The sequence below is a fragment of the Camelina sativa genome, chromosome 12, assembly GCF_030686135.1.
Source record: "Camelina sativa cultivar CO46 ecotype springtype chromosome 12, ASM3068613v1".
Classification (NCBI taxonomy): Eukaryota; Viridiplantae; Streptophyta; class Magnoliopsida; order Brassicales; family Brassicaceae; genus Camelina; species Camelina sativa.
In genome coordinates, this window is record NC_141891.1 from 41,262,228 (window position 1) to 41,287,399 (window position 25,172).

At 38.4% G+C, this 25,172-nt stretch overlaps 3 protein-coding genes and 1 pseudogene across 3 annotated transcripts; 2 read left to right on the forward strand and 2 right to left on the reverse strand.

Moving 5' to 3' along the window:
- Window positions 1–204: 204 nt before the first annotated feature.
- Window positions 205–2,327, reverse strand: LOC104732934 (phenolic glucoside malonyltransferase 1). The gene has a single exon (XM_010452538.3). It carries the CDS (start codon window positions 1,929–1,931, stop codon window positions 531–533), a length of 1,401 nt encoding a protein of 466 aa, XP_010450840.1. The 5' UTR covers window positions 1,932–2,327; the 3' UTR covers window positions 205–530.
- A 2,273-nt stretch (window positions 2,328–4,600) lies between these two features.
- On the reverse strand, window positions 4,601–8,590 carry LOC147933434 (uncharacterized). The gene is made up of 5 exons (XM_087477453.1): window positions 7,388–8,590; window positions 7,243–7,334; window positions 5,530–6,200; window positions 5,261–5,430; window positions 4,601–5,161 (listed from the first exon to the last, which is right to left on the reverse strand). The coding sequence occupies exons 1-5, from the start codon at window positions 8,588–8,590 to the stop codon at window positions 4,601–4,603; spliced, it is 2,697 nt and encodes an 898-aa protein (XP_087333579.1).
- Window positions 8,591–13,666: 5,076 nt separating this feature from the next.
- Window positions 13,667–17,369, forward strand: LOC147933435 (uncharacterized; annotated as a pseudogene).
- A 404-nt stretch (window positions 17,370–17,773) lies between these two features.
- On the forward strand, window positions 17,774–19,353 carry LOC147933436 (uncharacterized). Its single transcript, XM_087477454.1, has one exon. It carries the CDS (start codon window positions 18,403–18,405, stop codon window positions 19,351–19,353), a length of 951 nt encoding a protein of 316 aa, XP_087333580.1. The 5' UTR covers window positions 17,774–18,402.
- The last annotated feature ends 5,819 nt before the right edge of the window (window positions 19,354–25,172 follow it).

A 25,172-nucleotide genomic window follows, 5' to 3' on the forward strand; every position in this document is an offset into this window, starting at 1 on the left:
CTGGCTAAAAGGATGCGAATAATAAAATGACGGATATGACGATCATAAATCTATTTTTTTTACAACTGAATTTTTGGTATTTTAGACTGGAAATCCAATATTTAGGTACGAATATCTGGTATTTAGGTATGGATATCTGGTATTTTACCTGGTATTTTTGTTTCTTTTTATGTGCAAGTCTTCGAATATTCACGGACAATCAGATTTTTAATGGATATCCAAAATTTTTGGATACGGATATTAAAATCATAGATATTACTGATATGAATACATATATGGATATCCTGAAATCCCCAAATATCCGCTCGCCTAATACATATACCAAACTAATGACCTCCATGAATTTTTTCAGTATAATCAACGGATATTTTGGGTACTACTGGCTTTGTGAGCAATATAAAGGTGGTTCCGAAGCCGTTGGGCACAACCCGCCTTCTCGACTATATAAACACGGACCATTGGAAATAAAAACAACGATTGAAAAAGACATGTGATTGGATTACTTATTCTTGTAGAGGAAGAAAAATGATTTAATCTTTGAGGCCGTTATGAAGCAAATCAATGAGAACATCCATTTCATGTTTCTTGAGAGAGAAGCCAACCTCCACACCGCCATTTCCATCTCTACTCTCCGCCAAGGAAATCGCTTCGCCTTGATCAATCGATACAACCACCACTTTCTCCGGTCTTCCCCACCCGAAATCCAACCCGTATACTCCGAACCGGGTCGAACCCGCAACAGACAGAAGCTGTGCTCCTGGTGGAAGAGTCATAAATGCTCCCAAAATCTCTGGGATCTTCCATGCTGTACTCTCATCCAATGCCTCAACCAAATCACTAACCATACTCGCAGCAGCTAAAAACCCTTCTTTACTCATAAAAGTCTCTGCCTTAAACGGCATTTTAAAAGAAGCAGAGACACAATTGCCGAAATAACTCGATGGAACCGGTGGAACCATGAGACTTCGACAATCCACCGCGAACCCGAACCCGACTGGTCTATTCGGATCACCGCCTCTAGCTTTGATCATACACGTCAAAACGTACGAGTAAACAATCACAAACGTGGATAAGCGAAGCTCCTTTGGTGAAGATGAAACAGAGGATTCTCTCTTGAGTTGTTCTCTAAGATTTTGAATGTCTTCTTTGGTGAGATTGAGAGTGTACCGGACGACGTGGGGACCTATCTCCGGCGACCACAAGAGCTTTAAACTCTTGGGGTTTTCTGGTTCTTTACCGCCGGTGAACATTTTGGCTACTGAGTGCCAAGCGTTCAGGATCTCTGTATCCAAATCCGTCGGGCTTTTTATGACCGTGCGGTCGTAACTTGGGGTTAAATCCTCCGGTAGAGAAGAATCTTGATTTATACATGCGTGCGCCCAAGATTTGAGAAACATGGTTGTTGTTTTTCCATCTAAAACGGCATGGTGTGCGTTTATGCCGATGCAGAACCCTTGGTTTGGAAATAACGTGACTTGCAACGACACGGCAGAGGCGGAGTCGTCGGTGACACGTAACTCGGGGACGAACGGGTATAGCTCGGCGGTGGGGTATGGTTTGTTTCCGGTTAAACGTGAGAAGTCGGCGTTTGACTCGGCGACGGTGAATGAAACGGCATCGTTTGGGGAGTAGACGATGCTTGGTTTGGTGTCAAGTTGTTCCCAAACGAGTTTGCCGGCGAGTGGGAGATAGTGAGAGAGGGATGAGGACAGAGAGGTTTTGAGATTGGGGACGATGACTGAGTCGAAGAAAGGGCGAGTTGCGTCGGTGAGTCTGTAGAAGATGACTCGTTCGACGGGGTGGAGTTTGTACCAGAATAAGTCGAAGAAGGTGAGTGGGAGAGTTACTGACTCGGACGAGTCGGGGTTTGTAGGGGTGACTCGTGCCACCTCAATGATATTACGTGATGAAACCATTTCTTTGGTCACCATTATGTGTTGTGAGATTGATTACTCATCCGATGATGATAATATATATATACGGTGGATAGGAATTTGTTATCACAAAAACAAAAAAATGATAGGAGGAATTCAATTTTGTCTCAAACAAGAAGATAATAACAATTAATAAATATATTAACAAAACAATAAACAGAAAGGATAACAAAAAAGATCTAGAAGTACGTATTGAAGTATGAATTCAAGCTGGTCAAATGGTGCACAAAAAAGGAGAGACTTATATTAACCTGGTCAATGGTAAATGATTTTCAAAAAGAATATTAGATGTATTTCCTTTTATTTTTTGGTCAAAAATATCTTTAACTCTTTCTATAATACTCTATACATATCTTTAGTTCTCAAAAAGATTTAGTTTTTATAATATTTTTTATTTATGAATATAAAATTACATACATGAAAAAAACATTTGTAAATAAAATAGTTCATTTTTAAGTTATTTCATTATCATTTTCAAAATCATGTTATGGGAGTATAATATATTTTCTATTAATTTGTTATTATTTATGCTTCAAAGTTTTAATAAGTTTTACTGGTAATGTATATTTTTGGATATCTGAAATAAGTTTCAGATAACCTACAATAGCGCGACACAAAGAGCTCAAATAAGTTGAAAGATCATCCAAAACTGGTAAACATGATGTCTAAAGAAGCTTCCAGCGGACCAGCATTATCGGTCTATCAGGAGAAGTACACGACTAATTAATTTAGTTCATAGTTCATACCGAACTTACACACAAGTTTTATTAATTAGTTACGAGCGCCAAACTTATCCCGTAGATAGTTATTGCATAAAGCCAACATATGGACAATTTCAAATACCACACATTTCTTAACCACTCAAAGCGACGATACGATATACATTAGAGTCCTCTTATTTTGTTTTAAAGCTATATATGCCTAACATACATGACACTTTTCATTGAAGATAGCTTTGTTTTGTCGAATAGTTAAAGAATATATGCTCAATAAGCAACTATTTTGTCAAAAAAATATTTTGGCTTTGGTTGTACGGTATGGTGTAAACCAGACAATGCATACTAATATTTCGGTATACGAAACATTGGACTGTGGTATGGAACAGATTAGTATGGAGTTTGTTAAAGAGCGCAAAAATTGAATTGAGAAAATATGCGAATTATATTTAAAATAACGAAATCAGAAACGAATTACAACAGCATAATATAAAGCAGAAAATAAATCACGGAGGCAAGATATGATATCTCTTTCCTTAATTTAATAAATCGGACATAAGTGCTTTCCGACAATCACAATTAATGAATCCCAGTATACAACCGATCACAAACTATTACAGTAGCACACCAGTAATAGAACTCAAGCGAACAGATCTACGTTATACTCTCGATACTACTAAACTAAGAACTTACTTAGACTAAGCAAGGGAGAGGGAGAGAGAGAGATCTTGAGAGGAAGGAGGCTTTATGTTTTTTTAGTGTGAGAAATAATGAGAGGCTATGTCTCTATATATAGTGGAAGGAGGGAGGTCTCAAGAAAATATTCACTGAATATTCTCGGAGTACTGCCCAAGTTTGCTTGGAGTTCACACCAAGTCTTTCCAAAAAATTAAATGAGACTACAGCAGTCTCAAGAGCCCAAAAGCCCAAAAGTCCAAGAGGCCACGGCTCGTTTCTGATGTGAGACTTTTTCCCAAATATCCCAAGTAGCTCACTTCACACTCTTATTTCGCATTCAAATCAACTCTGTTTTGGACGTATGAGTAGACCACCTTGTAGTACTCGGTACCAGCTTTCCGTTGCACTATCGACCCGACAATTCCGAGCCGCCATTTTGCCGGAATTTGGCCGGAAAGTCGCCGGAAAGTCACTGTCTCAAAACCTGCAATTTTCCAGAAAATTGTAGTTCCAACAATCCCCCACATGAATAGAAATAAGTCTAAACATATGACGACAGAACTAACCCTATAGACTGACACTACTATCTAGACTAGACAGACTTTCGAGAGTATATGCATAAATTAACTGTATCTGAGTTGGTGGCGTTTTTCAACCTTGAACCGACTCATTGTTATACTTGTCGAGTTTACTCGGCCAGATGGTGAACTTGATGTCTTGAACCATCCGGATTTGTATGTAAACTTAGACAACAGGCAAAACACAGCTTCGTTTTCTCGTAGAACGAGGTTCTCTATTGTGTTCATTGTGGCTTTGAACATGCCTGGTTAATCATGAGTGAACTTGGAGAGTATAGCCTCATATAATCTCCTAGAAACGGCCCCATTTCACACTCACAAGGTGATTTTAATAGCTGCTTGTATTTAAAGAAATATCCTCTAATTATTTCAAATATTTTACAAAGCTACATTTCAAATCTTGAAAAGCATATGCTTAACCTCTAACATACATGATGCACCTTACATCATTTTAAGAAATGGGAAAAGACAAAAGTCTCTTAGTGCTTGTAGCAGATTTAGCTTGATTTAGTTGTTCCTTTGAACCTAGGTCATTGGGTTTCCAATCTGAGTAGGTGGGGTTACCATCAAACCTCCTCTTAAGTCGTAGGCTTTAAACCCATTCCTCTTGATGACTTTATAACTTGATCTCTCGCTAAACCTTTTGTAAATGGATCTGCTAGGTTTTCTTTTGTATGGATGTAATCAATCGTAACTACACCAGTTGAGATAAGTTGTCTAACAGTTTTATGTCTCCGTCTGATGTGACGAGATTTTTGACATTGTAATGGGTATTCCTTGCCATGCCCAATGCCGATTCGCAATCACAATGTACACGTATTGCAGGCACAGGATTCCCCCACATTGGGATGTCTTCCAAGAAATTACGAAGTGATTCTGCTTCCGACATAGCTATCTCCAAAGCTATGAATTCAGATTTCATAGTTGATTTAGCTACCAGAGTTTGTTTGGAAGACTTCCAGGACACTGCTGCACCTACAAGTGTAAAAACGTATCCACTCGTGGATTTTGAATTTCTCGAGTCTGCGATCCAGTTGGCATCACTGTAACCTTCCAAAACTTCGGGTTCTCTACCATAGTACAAGCCATGATCTTTGGTATAATGTAGATAGTCTAAAACTCTAGTTATAGCCATCCAATGCTTATGTCCTGGATTACTAGTGTAGTGACTAAGTACATTTACAGAGTGCACTAAATCTGGTCTTGTACAGTTTGTCAAGTACATTAGATTGGCAATTACCCTTGCATACTCCACCTATTGCACAGGTTCACCAGAATTTTTAGTCAAGTGAATTTGAGGATCCTCTGAAATTTTTGCAGTCTCATTTGAGTAATGCTTGAATTGATCAAACACCTTTTCAGCATAGTGGGGTTGAGACAAGATAATGCCCTCATCAGTTCTGATGATTTTTATCCCCAAAATTACATCTGCTAAACCCAAGTCCTTCATGTCAAAATTTCTTTTGAGCATGTTTTTCGTTTGAGTGATGATGTCTTTGTTGCTTCTAATGATGAACATATCATCTACATATAAGCATAACAAAATATATCTTGATGGAGTAGTTTTGTAGTATATGCATTTATCACATTCATTAATACGAAAACCATTAGACATCATCATACTGTCAAACTTCTCATGCCACTGCTTAGGAGCCTGTTTGAGTCCATATAAAGACTTCACAAGTTTACACACTTTGTGTTCTTGTCCTGGAATAACAAATCCCTCAGGTTGTTTCATGTAGATTTCCTCCTCTAAATCTCCATGGAGAAAAGCAGTTTTTACATCCATTTGATGGATTTCAAGATTTCTCAAGACTGCAATGCCTATGAGCATCATGATCGAAGATACTGTTGTTACCGGTGAATAGGTATCAAAAAAATCTAAGCCTTCTTTTTGCCGAAATCCTTGCACTACAAGCCTAGCCTTGTACTGCTCAATATCGCCATTGGGTTTTCGTTTTATCTTAAAAATCCATTTACACCCCAAAGGCTTAATTCTTTGTGGTAGATCTGTCATCTCGTAAGTATGATGTTGCATGATAGAGTCTATTTCAGTTTTGACTGCTTCCTTCCAATAAGGTGCATCAAGTGTGGACATAGCTTCTGCATATGTTCTTGGTAGATTTTCTACTAGAAATGACATCATCATAAAATCAGCACCAAACGATTTACTTTTGCGAGTTTGTTTGCTCCGTCTAGGTTCAAGTTCTGTTTCTACAGAAATAGTACTCAAAGTATTGCCAACTTCCAAAGTCGCTGCATCTCGTTGTTCACGAGTCCATTTTTGAGTTTTCCTACAGGGCAAAATGTCTTCAAAAAATGAAGCATTTCTTTATTCCATAACAGTATTCATATGAATATCTGGAATATCTGATTTATGAACCAGAAATCGATATGCACTAATGTTATGTGCATATCTGATGAAGATACAGTCTACGGTTTTAGGCCCAATTGTGACCTTTTTCGAAGGTGGTACAGCCACTTTTGCTAGGCACCCCCACACTTTGAGGTATTTGTACGAAGGTACTGTACCTTTCCAAAGCTCATATGGTGACTTGCCAGTCACCTTATGTGGTATCCTATTGAGGATGTAATTAGTGGTAAGCAAAGCTTCCCCCCCTCCCCCACATGTTCTGGGCTAGCCTAGATTCCTGCAACAACGCATTCATCATCTCTTTCAGAGTTTGATTCTTTCGTTCCGCTACTCTGTTAGATTCTAGCGAGTAGGGAGCGGTTGTCTGATGTATAATACCTTTTTCTCTACAAAATGCATTGAACGGCTCATTATATTCTCCTCCTCTATCACTTCGAACTACTTTTATAGTTTTCGGAAGCTGATTTTCAGCTTCGAGGGTGAACTCTTTGAATTTTTCCAGTGCTTCATCTTTGCTATGCAAGAGATATACATAGCAATATTTTGTGCAATCATCAATGAAGGTAACAAAGTATTTCTTACCGCCTCTAGATTGCACATACTTTAAATAACATAAGTATGTGTGAATTAAACCGAGAGGTTCGGTTGTTCTTTCAACGCGTGGTGTGGGAGTTTTAGTGAGTTTGGCCTGTACGCACACTTCACATTTTTCTTGGTTAGTTTTGAATTTCGGAGTCAAATTCAAGTTTTCCATTTTTTGCATTGTTTTGTAATTGACATGTCCTAAACGTTCATGCCAAGTAGTAAACGACTCAACCAAGTAAGCAATAGGGTTTTCTTTCATTTCAGCAACAGAAGCAAAAGCTACAATTTTCGGATGGAATGTCGTTACAGACATCTTGATCAGTCTACCCTTAACAAAACCTTTTCCCAAATACATCCCATTTTTCTTAAGAACTCACTTATCAGCCTCAAAATTAATGGAAAAACCATGCTTGCTTAGCACTGTTCCAGAGATGAGATTCTTCCGCATATCAGGTACATGCTTCACGTTCTGCAAGGTGAGCTCACAATCATAAGTTAGCTTCAGAACTACTTTGCCCTTACCTTCAATCTTGGACACCGCCTGTTGCCCATGAAAAGATGCTCATTTGACTTGTTGTGCACATAGGTGGTGAACATGGTCCTATAAGAGCATATGTGTGTGGTAGCACCTGTGTCGTAGTACCACTCCACTAGATTGTCTTCCACCATGTTACATTCAGTAACCACCGAAACCATGTCTTCTTCAGTTAGGTTTGCCTGCAACTTGAGATCTTTTACTTTGCTTTTGCAAACATCAGCCTTGTGTCCAATCTTACCACAATGATGACACTTTCCTTTGAACTTCCTCTCAAGGTTGCTCTTCTTGAAGTTTGGTCCAGATGACACCTTCAATGGTTTATAAGGAATAGAGATCCCTTTACCCTTGCCTTTATACATGGCCTTATGCTCAGCTACATGAACATCATGTCCCTGGTTTTGAGCATCCGAATGAGCTCCACGATTGTTGTCCTCAACTCTCAACCGACATATGAGATCATCAAGAGACATTGCCTTGCGTCTGAAGTTAAGGTAATGCTTGAAATTCGACCAGCCTTGTGGTAGCTTCTCGATCAAGCAATTCGTTTTGAAGACATTGTAGATCGACATCCCTTCCAAATCGATCTCCTGAAAGATGCGTTGAAGAGCCTCCACTTGTTCCATAATTGGTTTGGAATCCACCATCTTGAAGTTCAGGAACTTCGTAGTTGAAAATTTCTGCACCCCAGACTCATCAGTCTTGTACTTGGTCTCCAAAGCCAGCCACAATGCTTTTGAAGTCTTGTACATACTGTAGAGGTCATACAAATCATTGACCAAACGGTTCAGAATCTGACATTTGCAACAATAGTCTCCTTGAGCCCAGCTATCCATACTTCCAACCACATACACATCTGTGTCACCTTGTGGAAGCGTTGGTGGATCCTCTGTGAGATACCTTTCCATGTTCATGCTGGCCAAGTAGTAGCTCATCTTGTTTTGCCACGTTTTGAACCCAGCTTTGCCATCGAACTTATCTGGCATCATCCCTTGGGAAGCTGAAGGTGGTATCCCCATGTGAGTTGATCCATTACCGAACAGATTACGGCGCACGTTTTCCATACCCGAATCGGTAAGCTTCGTGTTTTCAAGTTCTTTAGCAAGGCGTAAAGCCAACTCCGCAGGAGTTTCAACAGGGGTTGCAGGAACCCTAGCACCGTCAACGTTGTTGGTGTTGCCTCCAGACATTTTTTTTCTGTTTCACAATAAACAGATCTGATTAATATATTAATCAATCAATTTAAGTAATTAAATTACACTGAATTAGTTTTGCAAACTTGCTTAACAAGCGTTCGCAGAAACTTGTTTCACAAACACACTCAATTAAGAGCGTTCGTGGAAACCAGAGAGAGTAGAGAAGAAAGAATTAAATTAAAAGCGTTCTTCAAAAATTTTCCCCGTAAGCACCGAAAGATGAAAGCAAAAACAGTTTTTCAGAAGATTTTGAAATCGTTTTAAAAATAAAAATTCGAAAAAATCTCAATCCGTTTAAAGCTATAAGCAGAAAGCGGATTTATTGAATTAAGCTGTAAGGAGAGCAAAAATCGAATTGAGAAAGTATGCGAATTATATTTAAAATAACGAAATCAGAAACGAATTACAACAGCATAATATAAAGCAGAAAATAAATCACAGAGGCAAGATATGATATCTCTTTCCTTAATTCAATAAATCGGCCGTAAGTACTTTCGGACAATCACGATTTATGAATCCTAGGATACAACCGATCACGAACTATTACAGTAGCACACCAGTAATAGAACTCAAGCAAACAGATCTACGTTATACTCTCGAGACTACTAAACTAAGAACTTACTTGGACTAAGCAAGGGAGAGGGAGAGAAAGATCTTCAGAGGAAAGAGGCTTTATGTTTTTTGAATGTGAGAAATAATGAGAGGCTATGTCTCTATATATAGTGGAAGGAGGGAGGTCTCAAGAAAATATTCACTGAATATTCTCGGAGTACTTAAAAAGTTTGCTTGGAGTTCACACTAAGTCTTTCCAAAAAATTAAATGAGACTACAACAGTCTCAAGAGCCCAAAAGCCTAAAAACCCAAGAGTCCAAGAGGCCATGGCCCGTTTCCGATGTGAGACTTTTTCCCAAACATCCCAATTAGCTCTCTTCACACTCTTATTTTGTATTCAAATCAACTCCGTTTTGGACGTATGAGTATACCATCTTGTAGTACTTGTTACCAACTTTCCGTTGCACTATCGACCCGACAATTTTGAGCAACCATTTGGCCGGAAAGTCGCCGGAAAGTCACTGTCTCAAAACCAGAAAATTGCAGTTCCAACAATCCCCCACATGAATAGAAATAAGTCTAAACATATGACAAGAAGAATGAAAAATGCAGACTAATAGTAAATTTACAATGCAGACCAATAGTGAATTTATAATGGTATGGAGTTATACGCTCAAATGCATACTAGTATGGATATTTTTAGTATGCAGCAATGCATACTGGTATGCAATGGTAAATAGTAAATTAAATGTAGACTAATCTAATTTTAATCTGCTCTCGAACGTACCGTACTACCATGCAATTTTGTTTTGTCAGGATCATATTGAGTTTTTTGTCTATTACTTGAAAAGTTTAGTAGTGGTACGTATCTCCAATTTGAGGCTTTTATTCTATCAATGTGGGATATCAAGAGGCGACTAATTAATAATATGATAAAATGATTTTGTTACTTTTCCTACCACATTAATGGATATTGAGTTTTGACTAAGAAAATAGTGATTTGTAGGCCTACTTAAAGCAGCTGCCCAACTTTTTGTCCTATGAAAAGAAGATTATCACATGCCGACTTATCAAAGTTTTTTGATATTGACTTATCAATGTTTCAGTAAATTTTAAACTATGAAAAGATAGATGTTAAACCACGTGAACTGACAAATCAATGTTCGTTATCATCATGGCTATAAATTTTAGTTAAGATCTATCTGCATTTGTGAATTTGTTTTTATCAGTTGTGTGGACGTTGGAAGAATTTGATATAGCTGTCACATTTGAAAATAAGGACATAAGAATTTGAAAATCAAAAATATAATTTAAAATCAAAAAGAGTATCTTAACAACAAAATGTTAATATGGTTTAAATAAATAATTAAACTTTAATTTCAAATACAAAATTAAACCGATTCTTATTCACTCTCTTTATTTTTAAATCTTTAATTTTTTTATTGGTTAAAATACTCTCTAAAAGCTTTACGATGGGGATGGTATAAATTAAGTTTCAACCAAATACATTTTTAATTTCGAATTACCAATAAGCCATGATGTGCATTTCTCTCTTACTAGTATGGGTGGTATAGTAAGTAACTAATATGGCACGGGGATGAGGAGATTCGTTATTTATAAATTAATACTGTCAACTCTTTGCTTTCATTTTCTTTCTGTATTTCTAAGAAATCAACATATACCAAACAAATTATAAAAAATTTCTTCTTATTTTAGAACTAGATAATAGACACCATTCCAGCTAATAAATCTAGGGATGTATGCTTTGGTAATTACCAAAAAGGTACATAAGTTTTGTGCCGAGTGCCCGAGTCGGCGAGTTTTGTACCCGCCTGCCAGTGGGCCACTAGGGATCGTTGTAGTTGTAGATCTGTCTCTCGCTCTCTATAATATATTTTTATATAATATATAGAATCTTAATATAATGTGTTAGAAAAGTAACAAATAAAAAAGGATCACATATATTTCGGACGTAAGATATGACGCAACTGACGAAATGGTAAGGGCATTTTTAAAGAGGTAACTATTTTTGGTGTTCTTAAAGTAAATATATTAGGAAAATAATGTAAGATCAGTAATTAAAATCTTTTATTAAAAAGTTAGTTATTGGGAGAACATGTTTAAGATCATAAGATTTAATAATATAATATTCTTAAATATATTATAATTATAAAATCTTATAAATTTGATATATAATATTACAATTAAACTTATTACAATTATATAATATTCTTAAACATATTCTTAAACTTATAAACTTATAAATTATAAAAATTATAAAAGAACATTTAAATTTCAAACTTATAAAACTTTTACAAAATTCAAAATACAATACCAAATTTTTATGAAACAACAAAATATTGTAAATAAAATTTAAAAAAACAAACAAACAAACATATTACTTAATTAATTAAAACACACAAATATTATATTTAATTAAACATAGTTTAAGGTCCAAATTTATTTCATATATTCTCAATCAAATCCTCCAATCACAATAGGCCATATCACACAAGAACAAACCCAACAATAGTTCTACAATAAGATCTGTTAAACTGATCTAAGATCACTTTTTCATTTTTTCCAATTTAAATAAGTTCAAGAACACCCTAAATGTTATACCAATAAAGATGACCTAAGAGGTGTCATCCACACGAAAGTACGTAGAGTTCATAACAAATTTGAATTTTATGACTGTCTTTTGCTATTATTGTCGGACACCTGACTGTGGAGCCGTTTCGAATCTGACGATATTTGCCATCATTGTCAGATACTGAAATTTTCTATTCCCGAGAAGATATACTAAAAACAAAAGAAGTGGGACGAAAGAAAAAACAAAAGACCAATTACGATTCTAAAAAACAGAGAAAAAGCATATACAAAATCAATAAATTTTTTGGTATCATGACCAAAAAATTACTTTCAACACATTCTTTCAATTTTATGATGTGAATATTTTTCCCACCACAAAGTTAATTATTAGTATAAGAATGTTTCATCTTCCACGAACTAAATCTTCTAGATTTATACTCATATTTTTGTTTTCTGAAAGAGTCACAAGCTGAACTAATAATCACTAGTAATTAAGAATACTGAGTGGCGGAGACAGAAAAATAATTTATAATAAGGATCAGAAAAATCATAATGTGCAATGTTTCTGTATAATGATTAATGAATATGAGGAAAGTTCAATGTTTCTGCTTTCGTTAAATCAAACGCATATTCTGTATAATGAAACATTCGTTGGACTTTGATAATTTTTCTCAATATAAAACAAATCCATTCCAATTCAAAAAATATAAGGTAACTTTTAAAAGTATTAAATTCTTTCATTACTCAATAATCTCTAAAATTATAACTTTTTCAGGAATTCATATTTTTCATTAAGTTTTTTTTTTCGTGTTGTAATTAACAAGAAATTCTTAACAAAGTTTCAAAACAAATAATTCTTAAACACGTAACAAAAAATAAAAGTAGTAAAAGAAAAAGAGAAGAGCAAATGGTGATACAAAGAAAAATGTAGAAACTGAGTTTCACACAATGAATTTGTTTGAAGGAGGAAACAAATTCAATAAAGGTATCTCTCTAAGAAATCGGATCAAAGTTAACAGGAAAAAGGAAATTTGAAATATCTTTGAAAACAAGTTAGGGTTTGCTCAAGAACAATGATGAATTTAGAGTTTTTGTATTAATTGCTCGATGATTACAATGAGGGGATTCCCTCTTTATTTATAGGCTTTTCTTATATTACAGAATATAGTTACTTTCCTAATTGATTTGGCCGATATTAGGAAAATTTCTTCTTCTTTGTTAGGTCAGCCGCCGGGCGACCTGAGAAGTCGGCTCCTTGCACCCGAACTGGGCTTCTGACTCCATTCACTAGTAGAATTTAGTCACATAGCCACGACTTTCCCACAGCACATCCGTGGCTAAAAAAAATAGTCACGGATTAACTACGAAATAGCTACGAAATGGTGGTCGTGGAAGGTTTGTGGCAACTTCGTGGCTAAAAGCTACAGAAAAGCCACGAAACATCTTGTGGTAATTTAGCTACGGGTTTGCCATGCAATATCTGTGGGTAATAGCTATGAAAAGCCACAAAATTAGGGATCATGCGTGGCTAATTCGTGACTATAGTTACCACGGAACATCTCCGTTGCAAATCTGTGGCAAAGTTTGAATTATTTGTGATTTGAAACTTGACATAAAGAAATGTCAATCGATGTTTTTTTTGGTTTATTGTGTTTTGACATAAAGTTTAGAGAATATATTTGTTTCGACACAAAATATGAATGATTGATTTTACTTTGTCTACAAGCCACGAGTTTGCCCTGAATTATTTGTGATATTTTGTATAGCCACGGAAACTGTTGTGGCTAAGCCGTGGGTTATTTGTATTATAAATAGACCGTGTCTTCTTCTTATCATTTCATACACAACAACGAAAAACAAAAGGTCTTATTTTTCGAAAACACTTACTTTTTTTAAGCGATTGTTCTCACTTATACAATCCAAACATGTCTAATTATTTTGCTTCGAGAGAGTGGATGGATCAACATATAGATCCAGAGAAGAATCGTGTAACAGAAGAGTTTATTGAAGGGGTTGACACATTTCTTCGATTTGCGTGTAATCAACATTCTTATATGGAGAGAGGAACTTTACCTTGTCCTTGTTCACGGTGTAGGAACATAAAACAGCGGGAGGTCCAAACTGTTCCAAGCATCTACGTCGGAATGGATTCAAAGGGAATTATTATGTCTGGACGAGCCATGGCGAAAATTGTTATGATGCGGGTGAAACATCGTCGAGGGCAAATTATTTTCCGGTTGAAGAAGAAACTTGGGATAATCATTCTACACATGATCAGCTGCCGGTCGAAAATTACGGTAACATTCCATACGAAGATGTTAACATGGGACAAGAAGCTGCGCCCAATTTTCAAGCGTATATGCCTGAAACGGTCAATGAAGAGCCATACCATGATAATTTTTTTCAAGCGTTTGAGGAAGCTAATCAACCTCTTTATGATGGGTGCATTGAAGGGATTTCTCAAATGTATGTGACATCACGTGTATTGAACATAAAGTCAAAGTGGAATTTGGTTGAGGCATGCGGCGATGAAATATCGCAAACAATTAAAGATGTTTGTCCCAAGCCAAATAAAGTTCCTGGTTCTTATTATGAAATGAAGAAATTGACTCGGGCGCTGGGATTGCCATTACAAAAGATTGATGTTTGTGAAGATAACTGCATGCTTTTTTGGAAAGGGGAAGACCGAGAGCTTATGCAGTGTTGGTTTTGTAAGAAAAGGAAAAAACATACCTAAGCAAATAATGTGTTACCTACCAATCACAGAACGGTTGAAGAGGTTATACAAATTGGAGGTGACAGCGTCTCATATGCGATGGCATGCTGAACATATCTCTCCAGAAGGAGAAATGATACACCCATCAGATGGAGCAGCGTGGAAGCATTTTCAAGAGGTATATCCTACATTTGCTAATGAGAGTCGTAATATTTATTTAGGCTTATCATCAGATGGATTTAATCCAATTGGTATGAATGGTGAGACACATTCGATTTGGCCTGTGATCGTGACTCCTTATAATCTTCCTCCTGGTATGTGTATGAAAAAAGAATATTTTTACTTAGCAATACTTGTACCAGGGCCAAAACATACAAAGAAAAGTCTGGATGTTTATTTGCAACCGCTGATTGAAGAACTAAAGAGTTTATGAAACGACGGAGTGGAAGCATTTGATGTATCACAAAATCAAAATTTCAAGATGCGAGCTGCATTAATGTGGACAATCAGCGATTTCCCGGCATACGGAATGCTTTCTGGGTGGATGACGCATGGTCGATTAGCGTGTCCATACTGTCTGGATGAGACGAAGTCGTATTGGTTGCCTCATGGAAGAAAACATAGTTGGTTCGATTGCCACAGAAGGTTTTTGCCGTCAGATCATCCTTACAGGCGGAATGTGAAATCATTTAGACGAGGAGCTATAGAGAAGGATCATCCTCCATCATGGCTTACCGGAGAAGAAATTTTACAGGAAAGAATCAATACCATTGAAGGATTGTACGAAACCGTTGACTGCGGAGGGAATGGCCACGACAATCCTGCTCGAACAATTGATGGGTATGGTGTGTATCACAACTGGGTGAAAAAGAGTATTTTTTTGGGAGTTACCGTTTTGGGAAGATTTACTTCTTAGACACAATCTTGATTTTATGCACATAGAAAAAAATTTCTTCGATAATCTCATCAAGACGGTGTTGAATGTTCCGGGAAAAACAAAAGATAACATTAGATCGAGGATGGATCTCCCAGCATTATGCAGAAGAAAGGATTTAGAGCTTACTCCAGACGGAAAAGCGCCAGTGCCAATCTTTAGATTAACGGTTGAAGGTAAAAAAAATTTCTAACGTGGCTAAAAAGAGATATCAAATTTCCAGATGGTTATGCTTCAAAATTTAGCCGTTGCGTTGATGTAAACTCTTGGACGCTGTCGGGACTAAAAAATCATGATTGTCATGTCATTATGCAATGACTTCTTCCATTTGCTTTCTTAGAACTTCTACCTAAAAATGTCCACACTGCAATTTCAGGTAATAATGCTTTTATTTTTTTAAATTATACTTAAAGTTGATATATATATATATAAATATAATCTGTCTAAGTTTTTTTGTTTTGTTTTTTTATAGATATTGCATTGTTTTTTCGGGATGTATCTTCGAAGACATTAAAAACAGAAGATATTGCGGTTTTGAAAGAAAATATTGCAGTGAAAATTTGCAATTTAGAGAAGATATTCCCTCCATCGTTCTTTGATGTTATGGAACATCTTCCTGTCCACCTGCCAGATGAAGCTGCTTTAGGTGGCCCCGTGCAGTATAGGTGGATGTATCCATTTGAAAGATATATGTACCATCTAAAAAAGAAGGCTAAAAACAAGGCCAAAATTGGAGGATCGATTGTTGCACAATCTTTGATTGAAGAGATTTCATATATCTCAAGAAATCATTTTGAATATGCAGATGTTTCACAATCTCCTGAAGCTCTTGAAGACGTCCAATTTAGTTACGCTTATCCAGATGTTCCGACTATATTCAAACCTGAAGGACATAATGGTGGAAAAATGACAAATGGGTGGTTAAATGATATCGACTACAACGTGCTCCAAACATATTTAATGCTCAATTGCGCTGAATTTCTCCGTATGAGAGGTATAATTATTGTTATTTTATCAGTGTATAAAATAATTATATAATCTCAAATATATATTTTTACATCAATTTAAAAATTTAAACAGAATGTTTGAAGAATATATGACGCGAAGCAATCCTGATATTACCTCGAACGCATTGGAGATTGCTAAAGAAAACCACTATGCCCAATGGGTTAAAGATTATGTAAGTTTATTTTCTTAATAATGTTATTCATTTATATATGTTAGATTAAATAATTTAATCTAGAAAATTGTCAAATAATATATTAATTAATTAATTATACATATTTTTTGTAGATCGATGATGCAAGTGGATCATATATTTTTCCATTGTGGATGTTGGAATTTGTACAAGGTCCGAGACACAATTTCACATCTTGGCCTATGTACTACACACGAGGATACCACTTCCACACTCATAGACATGGACAAGATAAAAGAACTCAAAATTATGGTGATATTGTACGTGGAACCACCGACAAAGATTATTATGGCCTTATTGAAGAGATTATCATGATCGATTACCATGGTGCTGTTGGTTTGAAGACAATGGTTTTCAAATGCACGTGGTTCGATACGACAGAAGGTTGTGGGATGCGCAGACATCCTTCTGGTATTGTTGATGTCGCACCACGTAAGATACCAGAAATATGATCCTTTTGTGTTACCAGAACAATGTGATCAAGTTTGTTTCATTCCTTATCCACGTTTGGGTGGAAGTACAACGGTAAATGATTGGTGGGCTTGTACTAAAGTCTTACCTCGAGGTATTCGCGAAACATTGGAAGTAGATGAAATAGCTTTACAAGATGATAGATACAACCAAGTGGTTGTACCAAGTGAATTGCTAAGGGTCCAAGTACATGCTGTGCAAGACATTTATAATTATGAAGATTTACCGTTGGATGATCCTGATGACAAGTATGTGTCAGACGATAATATAGAAGATATGTGTGATGATTCTGATTCGAACTCTGATTAAGTGTTAAATTTATCTAACTATGTATGCATCATGAGTTGTGTTAGATATCTTTCATATTATGAATAATAAACCTGTTACTTCAACAACTAATAATTACACTAAATAATTTATATGATATGTCATATTTTGTGAATAATAAAGTACTCATACAAAACTAATAATTTACATTAAATATTTTATAAGAGACATATGTCATATTTTATGAATAATAAATCTACTATTACAAAAAACTAATAATTACATAAAATAATATGCTGTATAAACCTAGATTAAATATATAATTTATTACAATTTGGAGGAAGTACAATTTGGGGGAAGGTGGGAAAATTTGGGACTTACCGCCTAAATAATTTTGGGTTTGTGGAGGGAGAATAAAATATTAAGCAGTGATTTATTTTTTTGCCTAAGTGTTTATGTTCGTCTTCCTCTTCTATTTTATTTCCTCAAGTGTAATTCTCTCCTCTTCAAGTAAGGCAGTAACCTAATTAAGCTCTCTCGTCTAAATCCAACACCACCACTACTTCTTCTATCCTCTTCCTCCGGTCTCGTCGGCTAAAACCCACACCACCGCTGCCTCTTCCTCCGGTCTCGTCCTCTGTTCTCCCGCCTCGGTCGACCCACACCACCGCTGCTTCTCGTCTCGTATAATCCGGCCACGTCCTCTGTCAACCATACCACCGCTGCTTCTATTTCTTGTCTCCTCCTGCTTTTTCAACTTCTCACGCTCCCAAAATTTCAGTTCTAGAAGACTATAACCATCAATGTCTAAGGTTGTTAGATAGGATATATGAGAATCTTATGTTTATGTATATCTCCTCATATTCGGCAAAGATATGATCTTATCACTTGTAACACTATAAATACATAATGAATATACAACTCTCCTCTCACGGAGATTCATACAATTTCATGGTATCAGAGCTAAAGCTATTCTCAACGCTTTAATCGATCCTCCTCCGCTCTCTTCTCTCTCCGTCTATCTCTTTTATTTTCCTTTCTTTCTTTCTTTTGTGTTATTTTCTCGTGATTGGTGATGATGACCGGCTCTTCCCAAACCGCTGTCACTCCCAACACTGATAAGCCCTTTGGAATCGCACAGATTCGAGGCTACATCCCCATCCAGCTTGATCTTAACAAGCTGAATTATGACGTATGGCGGGAGCTCTTCGAGACCCATTGCAGCAGCTTCGGTGTTTTAGGACATCTTGATGGCTCCTCTGTACCTACCACTGATGATGAGAAACAGTGGAAAGAACGTGATGGGCTTGTAAAAATGTGGATTTATGGCACGGTGTCGGAACAGCTCCTTGACACAATCCTCAAAGCCAAATCCAAAACACGTGACATTTGGCTCACGCTTGAAGGGTTATTTCGTGATAACAAGGAGGCTCGTTCACTCCAGTATGACAACGACCTCCGCACCCTTGAGATCGGTGATATGAGCATCACCGACTATAGTCACAAATTGAAGTCTCTCTCTGATTTGTTGGCTAACCTCGACTCCCCTGTTTCTGATCGGGCTCTAGTAATGCACATGTTGAACGGCCTGTCTGACAAGTTTGATAACATCATCAATGTTATCCAGCATCAGACTCCCTTTCCCTCGTTCAGCAAGGCTCGCTCGATGCTTTTGATGGAGGAGAAGCGCCTTGACAAACAAGTCAAACCTGTGGCTCAACACACCACCAACCCTTCGTCGTCAACGGTCCTTTTCACTGATCACAATCAACAACAACACTCTTCGCAGCAACACAACAATAACAACAACAACAACTCCGGCCGCGGATACAATCCTAACCATCGCAACAGAGGCAGAGGACGCAACAACCGTGGACGAGGTCGTAACAATTGGACCAACAACCAGATTGGGTTTCCTCCTCCAATCTCGCCAAGATCTGTCATAGCAAAAGCAGAGTGTAGTGCCGCAATCACGTCATTAAGGAGTTTGGTGGAGGAGGCGGTGAGAGCAATGTCGTCGACGTAAAGTAGCAAATACGCTATGTCTTTGCCACGAGGTAAGACAAACAGCGACGAGTCCATGGTGCTCTGTTCAAAACCAAACTGCTTGGCAAACGTAGAGAACCGAGTGTACCAGGCACGGGGAGCCTGTTTGAGCCCGTAAAGAGAACGTCGCAAGAGGCAGACATGATCCGGCTTGTTGGGGTCCTTGAAGCCCGGCGGTTGATGCATATAAACGGTTTCTTTGAGATCACCGTGGAGAAAAGCATTCTTAACGTCAAGCTGTCGGAGCGGCCAACCCTTCACCGTTGCCTCATGAAGAAATGCGCGAATAGTGGCCGGCTTAACAACCGGACTAAATGTCTCATCACAATCAATTCCCGGTTGTTGAGACTTCCCATTAGCGACCAGCCTAGCCTTGTAGCGTGCGAGCTTGCCCGAAGCATCATACTTATGCCTGTATAACCACATAGAGCGAATAATGTTAGCAACAGAGGCACCGCTTTAATCGATCCTCCTCCAGAGGCCCGTGGTATCACCTTCCTTCAGTGTGACAATGGCCGGGAATATGACAATCGCCTGTTTCGAGATCATTTTGCTGCCACTGGTACGAGTTTTCGGTTCTCTTGCCCTTATACCTCTCAGCAGAATGGCAAAGCAGAACGCATGTTGCGGACTCTCAACAATCTCCTTCGCACACTCCTTATCCAGGCTCACATGCCTCACACATATTGGGTGGAAGCTCTTCACACAGCCGCACACATCATCAATCTGTTGCCTTCGACTTCTATCAATAATGAGGTTCCCTTCACCCGTCTTTACAACAAACAACCACGATATGATCATCTTCGGGTCTTTGGCTCTCTCTGCTATCCGAATCTACTGCCTATGACACCTCACAAACTTGCTCCCCGGTCCACGGCATGTGTGTTTTTGGGTTATCCCTCTGACCATCGCGGGTTTCGCTGTCTCGACATTAACACACGCAAGATTATTTTTTCACGTCATGTGATCTTTGATGAGAATGTTTTCCCCTTTGCGGCTGTACCAGCTCCATCACCGCCTGAGGAGGTTATCGTACCGGTTCCACCTATACCTCGTCTTCCTCCTCTGTCTACTCAGCCCGTAGCTCCTCCGCCTATTGCTCATCCTGCACCTCCACCCGTTGCTGTTCCTTCGACAACAGTTTCCCATGCTACGTCCTCGCACCCTATGCAAACACGCAGCAAGGCGGGTATTATTAAACCAGTCAATCGCCTTTGCCTCCACACCACCGCTGTCTCTCCCTTACCCTCAAACCACATACAGGCGGCAAAGGATCCTAATTGGAATCCGGCCATGGGAACAGAATACAATGCTCTTATTAAAACGGGGACGTGGTTTCTTGTCCCACGGCCCAAGAATGCTAACATTATTCGCTCTATGTGGTTATACAGGCATAAGTATGATGCTTCGGGCAAGCTCGCACGCTACAAGGCTAGGCTGGTCGCTAATGGGAAGTCTCAACAACCGGGAATTGATTGTGATGAGACATTTAGTCCGGTTGTTAAGCCGGCCACTATTCGCGCATTTCTTCATGAGGCAACGGTGAAGGGTTGGCCGCTCCGACAGCTTGACGTTAAGAATGCTTTTCTCCACGGTGATCTCAAAGAAACCGTTTATATGCATCAACCGCTGGGCTTCAAGGACCCCAACAAGCCGGATCATGTCTGCCTCTTGCGACGTTCTCTTTACGGGCTCAAACAGGCTCCCCGTGCCTGGTACACTCGGTTCTCTACGTTTGCCAAGCAGTTTGGTTTTGAACAGAGCACCATGGACTCGTCGCTGTTTGTCTTACCTCGTGGCAAAGACATAGCGTATTTGCTACTTTACGTCGACGACATTGCTCTCACCGCCTCCTCCACCAAACTCCTTAATGACGTGATTGCGGCACTACACTCTGCTTTTGCTATGACAGATCTTGGCGAGCTTCATCATTTCCTTGGGATCTCCATCATTCGTAACAAACAGGGTACGTTTCTTCATCAACAGAACTATGCGGCTGACATTCTCCAGCGGGCCAACATGACCGGGTGCAATCCGTGCCTCACACCGGTTGACACGAATCCGAAGCTTGCTGAAGTCACTCTCGCGAGTCCACCGGTCAAGGATCTGACGCTGTATCGCAGTCTCGCTGGTGCTCTTCAGTATCTTACCTTTACTCGCCCAGACATTGCGTATGCCGTGCAGCAGGTGTGTTTGTTCATGCATGATCCTCGTGAAAACCACTTCAACACTCTCAAACGTATTCTGCGCTATGTCAAGGGAACTATTACACACGGTCTTCAGCTCTATCGGTCTTCTCCTACGGCTATGATTGCCTACTCTGACGCTGATTGGGCTGGCTGTCCGACCACACGCCGTTCGACGTCCGGCTATTGTGTCTTTCTTGGCAACAACCTTATCTCCTGGTCCGCTAAGAGGCAGCAGACGGTGTCTCGGTCAAGTGCGGAAGCTGAATATAGAGGTGTGGCCAACGCTGTGGCTGAGCTTACTTGGTTACGTAACCTTTTTGTCGAAATGCGAATCCCGGTCCCTCGCACCTCTCTTGTGTTCTGTGATAACGTTAGTGCCGTTTACTTGTCTACCAATCCTGTCCAGCATCAGCGTACAAAGCATATTGAAATTGATATTCACTTTGTGCGTGAGAAGGTTGCGTTAGGCTACATCAAGGTTCTCCATGTTCCTTCTCCCTACCAATACGCCGACATCTTCACTAAGGGTCTACCGACTACTCTCTTTCTTGCTTTTCGGTCCAGTCTGAGTGTTCGGCTGCCTCCCGCTCCGACTGCGGGGGGGTGTTAGATAGGATATATGAGAATCTTATGTTTATGTATATCTCCTCATATTCGGCAAAGATATGATCTTATCACTTGTAACACTATAAATACATAATGAATATACAACTCTCCTCTCACGGAGATTCATACAATTTCAAAGGTAAATCTCCCCTGCATCACCAATCTTCCAGTTCTAGAACCATCGCTGGTCCTAATTTTTCTTGGGTTCAAAATCATTCATGGCCTTTGTCTATCTTGGGATAATTAATCATTTGCTGATTCGTTTGGGGCTTTCAATTATGAAAGTTTAGAATACTTTGTCTATATATATTTGGCTCGTTCATATATACACTGAACTCAATACGGTTATTTTAATCACACAGCCAAATACGTTGTTCAACACTTGTGATGGAGAAGATATATATTAATGGACAGATCCTAGTATTACGTCTGTTGTTGATTTATTTGGAGTTTGCATTTGCTTCAACTAGTTATATTTTATCTTGATTTGAATAAGATCATATTAACTGCTACAGATGACATCAAAAACAAAGCGACAACGGGCAACCCAGTTTCAGGCCAACTACCATGCGACACAAGATTCATCTCACGAACAGCCCAACTACTATGCCGTCGAGAGCTACTGGTGTATCTTCTAATGGTGCTACTACCATGCCACCATGAGCTACTGGCTTTTCTTCTAATGGTGCTACCATGCCACCGAGACCTAACATGCCACCAGGAGCTACTGGTTTATCTTCTAATGGTGCTAGCAGTTCTAATAATGTTACCCTTGAGGCACTAATTAATGCACCAGCAAGGCAAGACCAGCCACACCTCCATCCTCAGAAGGTCAACGGAGCTTTATGGTATGATTTTGTACTTGTTAAAAGTTGACAGTTACATGTACACACATAGAAATCACTATTGTTACAATTCTTGGTACTTTCAAAATGTGGTTTTGTAAACATTTCAGGTTTAAAATTGACAAATCTGTCAATAAAGCCATCTGAACAACGTGGCAGAGCAATTTCATGGGACCTTGGTGGAATTGGTCCACAGTTCCTCAGAACAAAAAGGATGAGTGGTGGCAGGATTTTGTGGTCAGTGTTTGTTTTTATTACCGTTTTGTGACTGTTTAAATTATCTTTACATACATCCTCATCTAACTAACATATTTGTTTCTATTGTAGCAAAATTATTACTGGGATAAGGTGCACCACAATTTAGTATATAGCAAATGGAAGACTGAGGTTCTCGATTCAGTTTGTGATTGGATTAGCTCAAAAAAGAGAGACAACATAAAACCCAAATACATTAGCCAAGTAGATTGGGACTGGATGGTGGTGAATTGGGCAACGGAAGAGATGGTTGAAAAGTCCAAGACCAACACGAAAAATCGCCTTTCTAATCCTGATGGCAAAGGGATACATAAGCATTGTGCTGGCCCTGTTGCATTTGCCAACATTGAGTACAATTTGGTAAGAATGAAAAACTTTTGACTTTTTGTTTGATTTAGTGTTACATTATGAATGTTCCTTGCGTTTCTTTGATTACTTACTGTATTGTTGTTTTGATTATAATTAGCGTATGTTGGTTAAGTTTCCAGAAAACATGAATAACTGATTCTTTGATTTACTTTGATGTTTTTTTTTGGGTGAATTGTTGCATTTTCTTGTTTATAGAAGCTTAAGTCTGGGAAAGATGAACCGGTACCATACACAGACCTTCTACGTCAGACACACATGCGCAAAGATAGAACATATGTTGACTATCGTGCAAAGTCCATTGTAGAAGAAGTCGAGCTAACTGTATCCCAACTTGAAGCTGCTGATGGATCTCCACTTCCTTCTCACACTCATCTCATCAACCAAACATTTCTGGAGGTTAGTTCAATTGCTTTAATCTTTTGGAATTTGGCTTTCTTTGCAACTCAATAGTTCATATCATATATTTTTCAAACACTGAAACTTAATTATTTTGTCCAGATAAATAAACCAAAAAAAGGTTGTAATTATGGACTGGGCAGCGCTCAAGATAAAGATGTCAGCCCAAACGAGACTTCACATCTTACCCGCAATCTTGACGTGGATATGCGGTTATCTAGCTTGGAGACTAATGTAGAAGCAGTTAAAGCAGATTTGGCAATGCTGAAAGAAAATGTGATGATGCTGAAGGATGACATGAAGGTGGTAAAGGAATGTGCAGCATCAATGAAAGCTTCAACACATGTCATTCTAAGGGGTATTGGAATTGATCCCATAACTCACAAATGGATCACACCCTCAAGTTCTCGTCCCATGGTTAGTGAATCAGTCCCTGCCTCCACTTCTCTACAACCTCAGAACAATAATAATGAGGAATGATATGATTATGTGACACATGACTTGACTTATCTTTTGGTATTTTGGATTAAAATAATGTCTCTATGTTTTTTGTAAACCAAAAATATTTGGATTAAAATCATGTCTCTATGTTTTTTGTAAACCAAAAATATTTGGATTATATATATGTTCAGTCCTTATTATCGGTTAAGCTTTATAATTTTTATGTTGTTTTCATACAAAGCTATAATTTTTGACAATTTTGATTTGCTCATTATGAACAAAAAAAAAAAAATCTGCTCATTTAACAAATTTTCTACAGAAAACCCACAACACCAATTGTGGCTTACGTACCAGTACCCACGAAAAAGCTACGATTAAATCCATGGCTCCTTATCAAATTACCACGGACCAACCACGAAATACGTTGTGGCTAAGTCAACCACGGTAACCCACGATTATTATTGTGGCTACAGGAACCACGGAAAACCATGCCAACGTCCGTCACAAAGTTAACCACGGAAACCCATGATTCTTGTTGTGGCTACATCAACCAAAGAAAACCACGAAAATAATCGTCACTACTTACCCACGAACAACATTGTGACTTGTCTGTGGTTAAATAGCCACGAATGAGATCGTCGTAGATCGCCACTAATGTAGCCACGAAAAGCCACGGATTCTCACAGCCACGACGCTAT

What these genes read in the sequence shown, in the direction of transcription:
- LOC147933436 (XM_087477454.1), top strand. Translation starts at nt 18,403, where the DNA reads ATGATGACCGGCTCTTCCCAAACCGCTGTCACTCCCAACACTGATAAG.
- LOC147933434 (XM_087477453.1), bottom strand. Translation starts at nt 8,590, where the DNA reads ATGTCTGGAGGCAACACCAACAACGTTGACGGTGCTAGGGTTCCTGCA. An exon ending in GTGGCATGAGAAGTTTGACA is followed by an intron (nt 5,431 to 5,529) that starts GTATGATGATGT and finishes GCTTATATGTAG; the next exon opens with ATGATATGTTCATCATTAGA. An exon ending in AACCCCACTATGCTGAAAAG is followed by an intron (nt 5,162 to 5,260) that starts GTGTTTGATCAA and finishes CCTGTGCAATAG; the next exon opens with GTGGAGTATGCAAGGGTAAT.
- LOC104732934 (XM_010452538.3), bottom strand. Translation starts at nt 1,931, where the DNA reads ATGGTGACCAAAGAAATGGTTTCATCACGTAATATCATTGAGGTGGCA.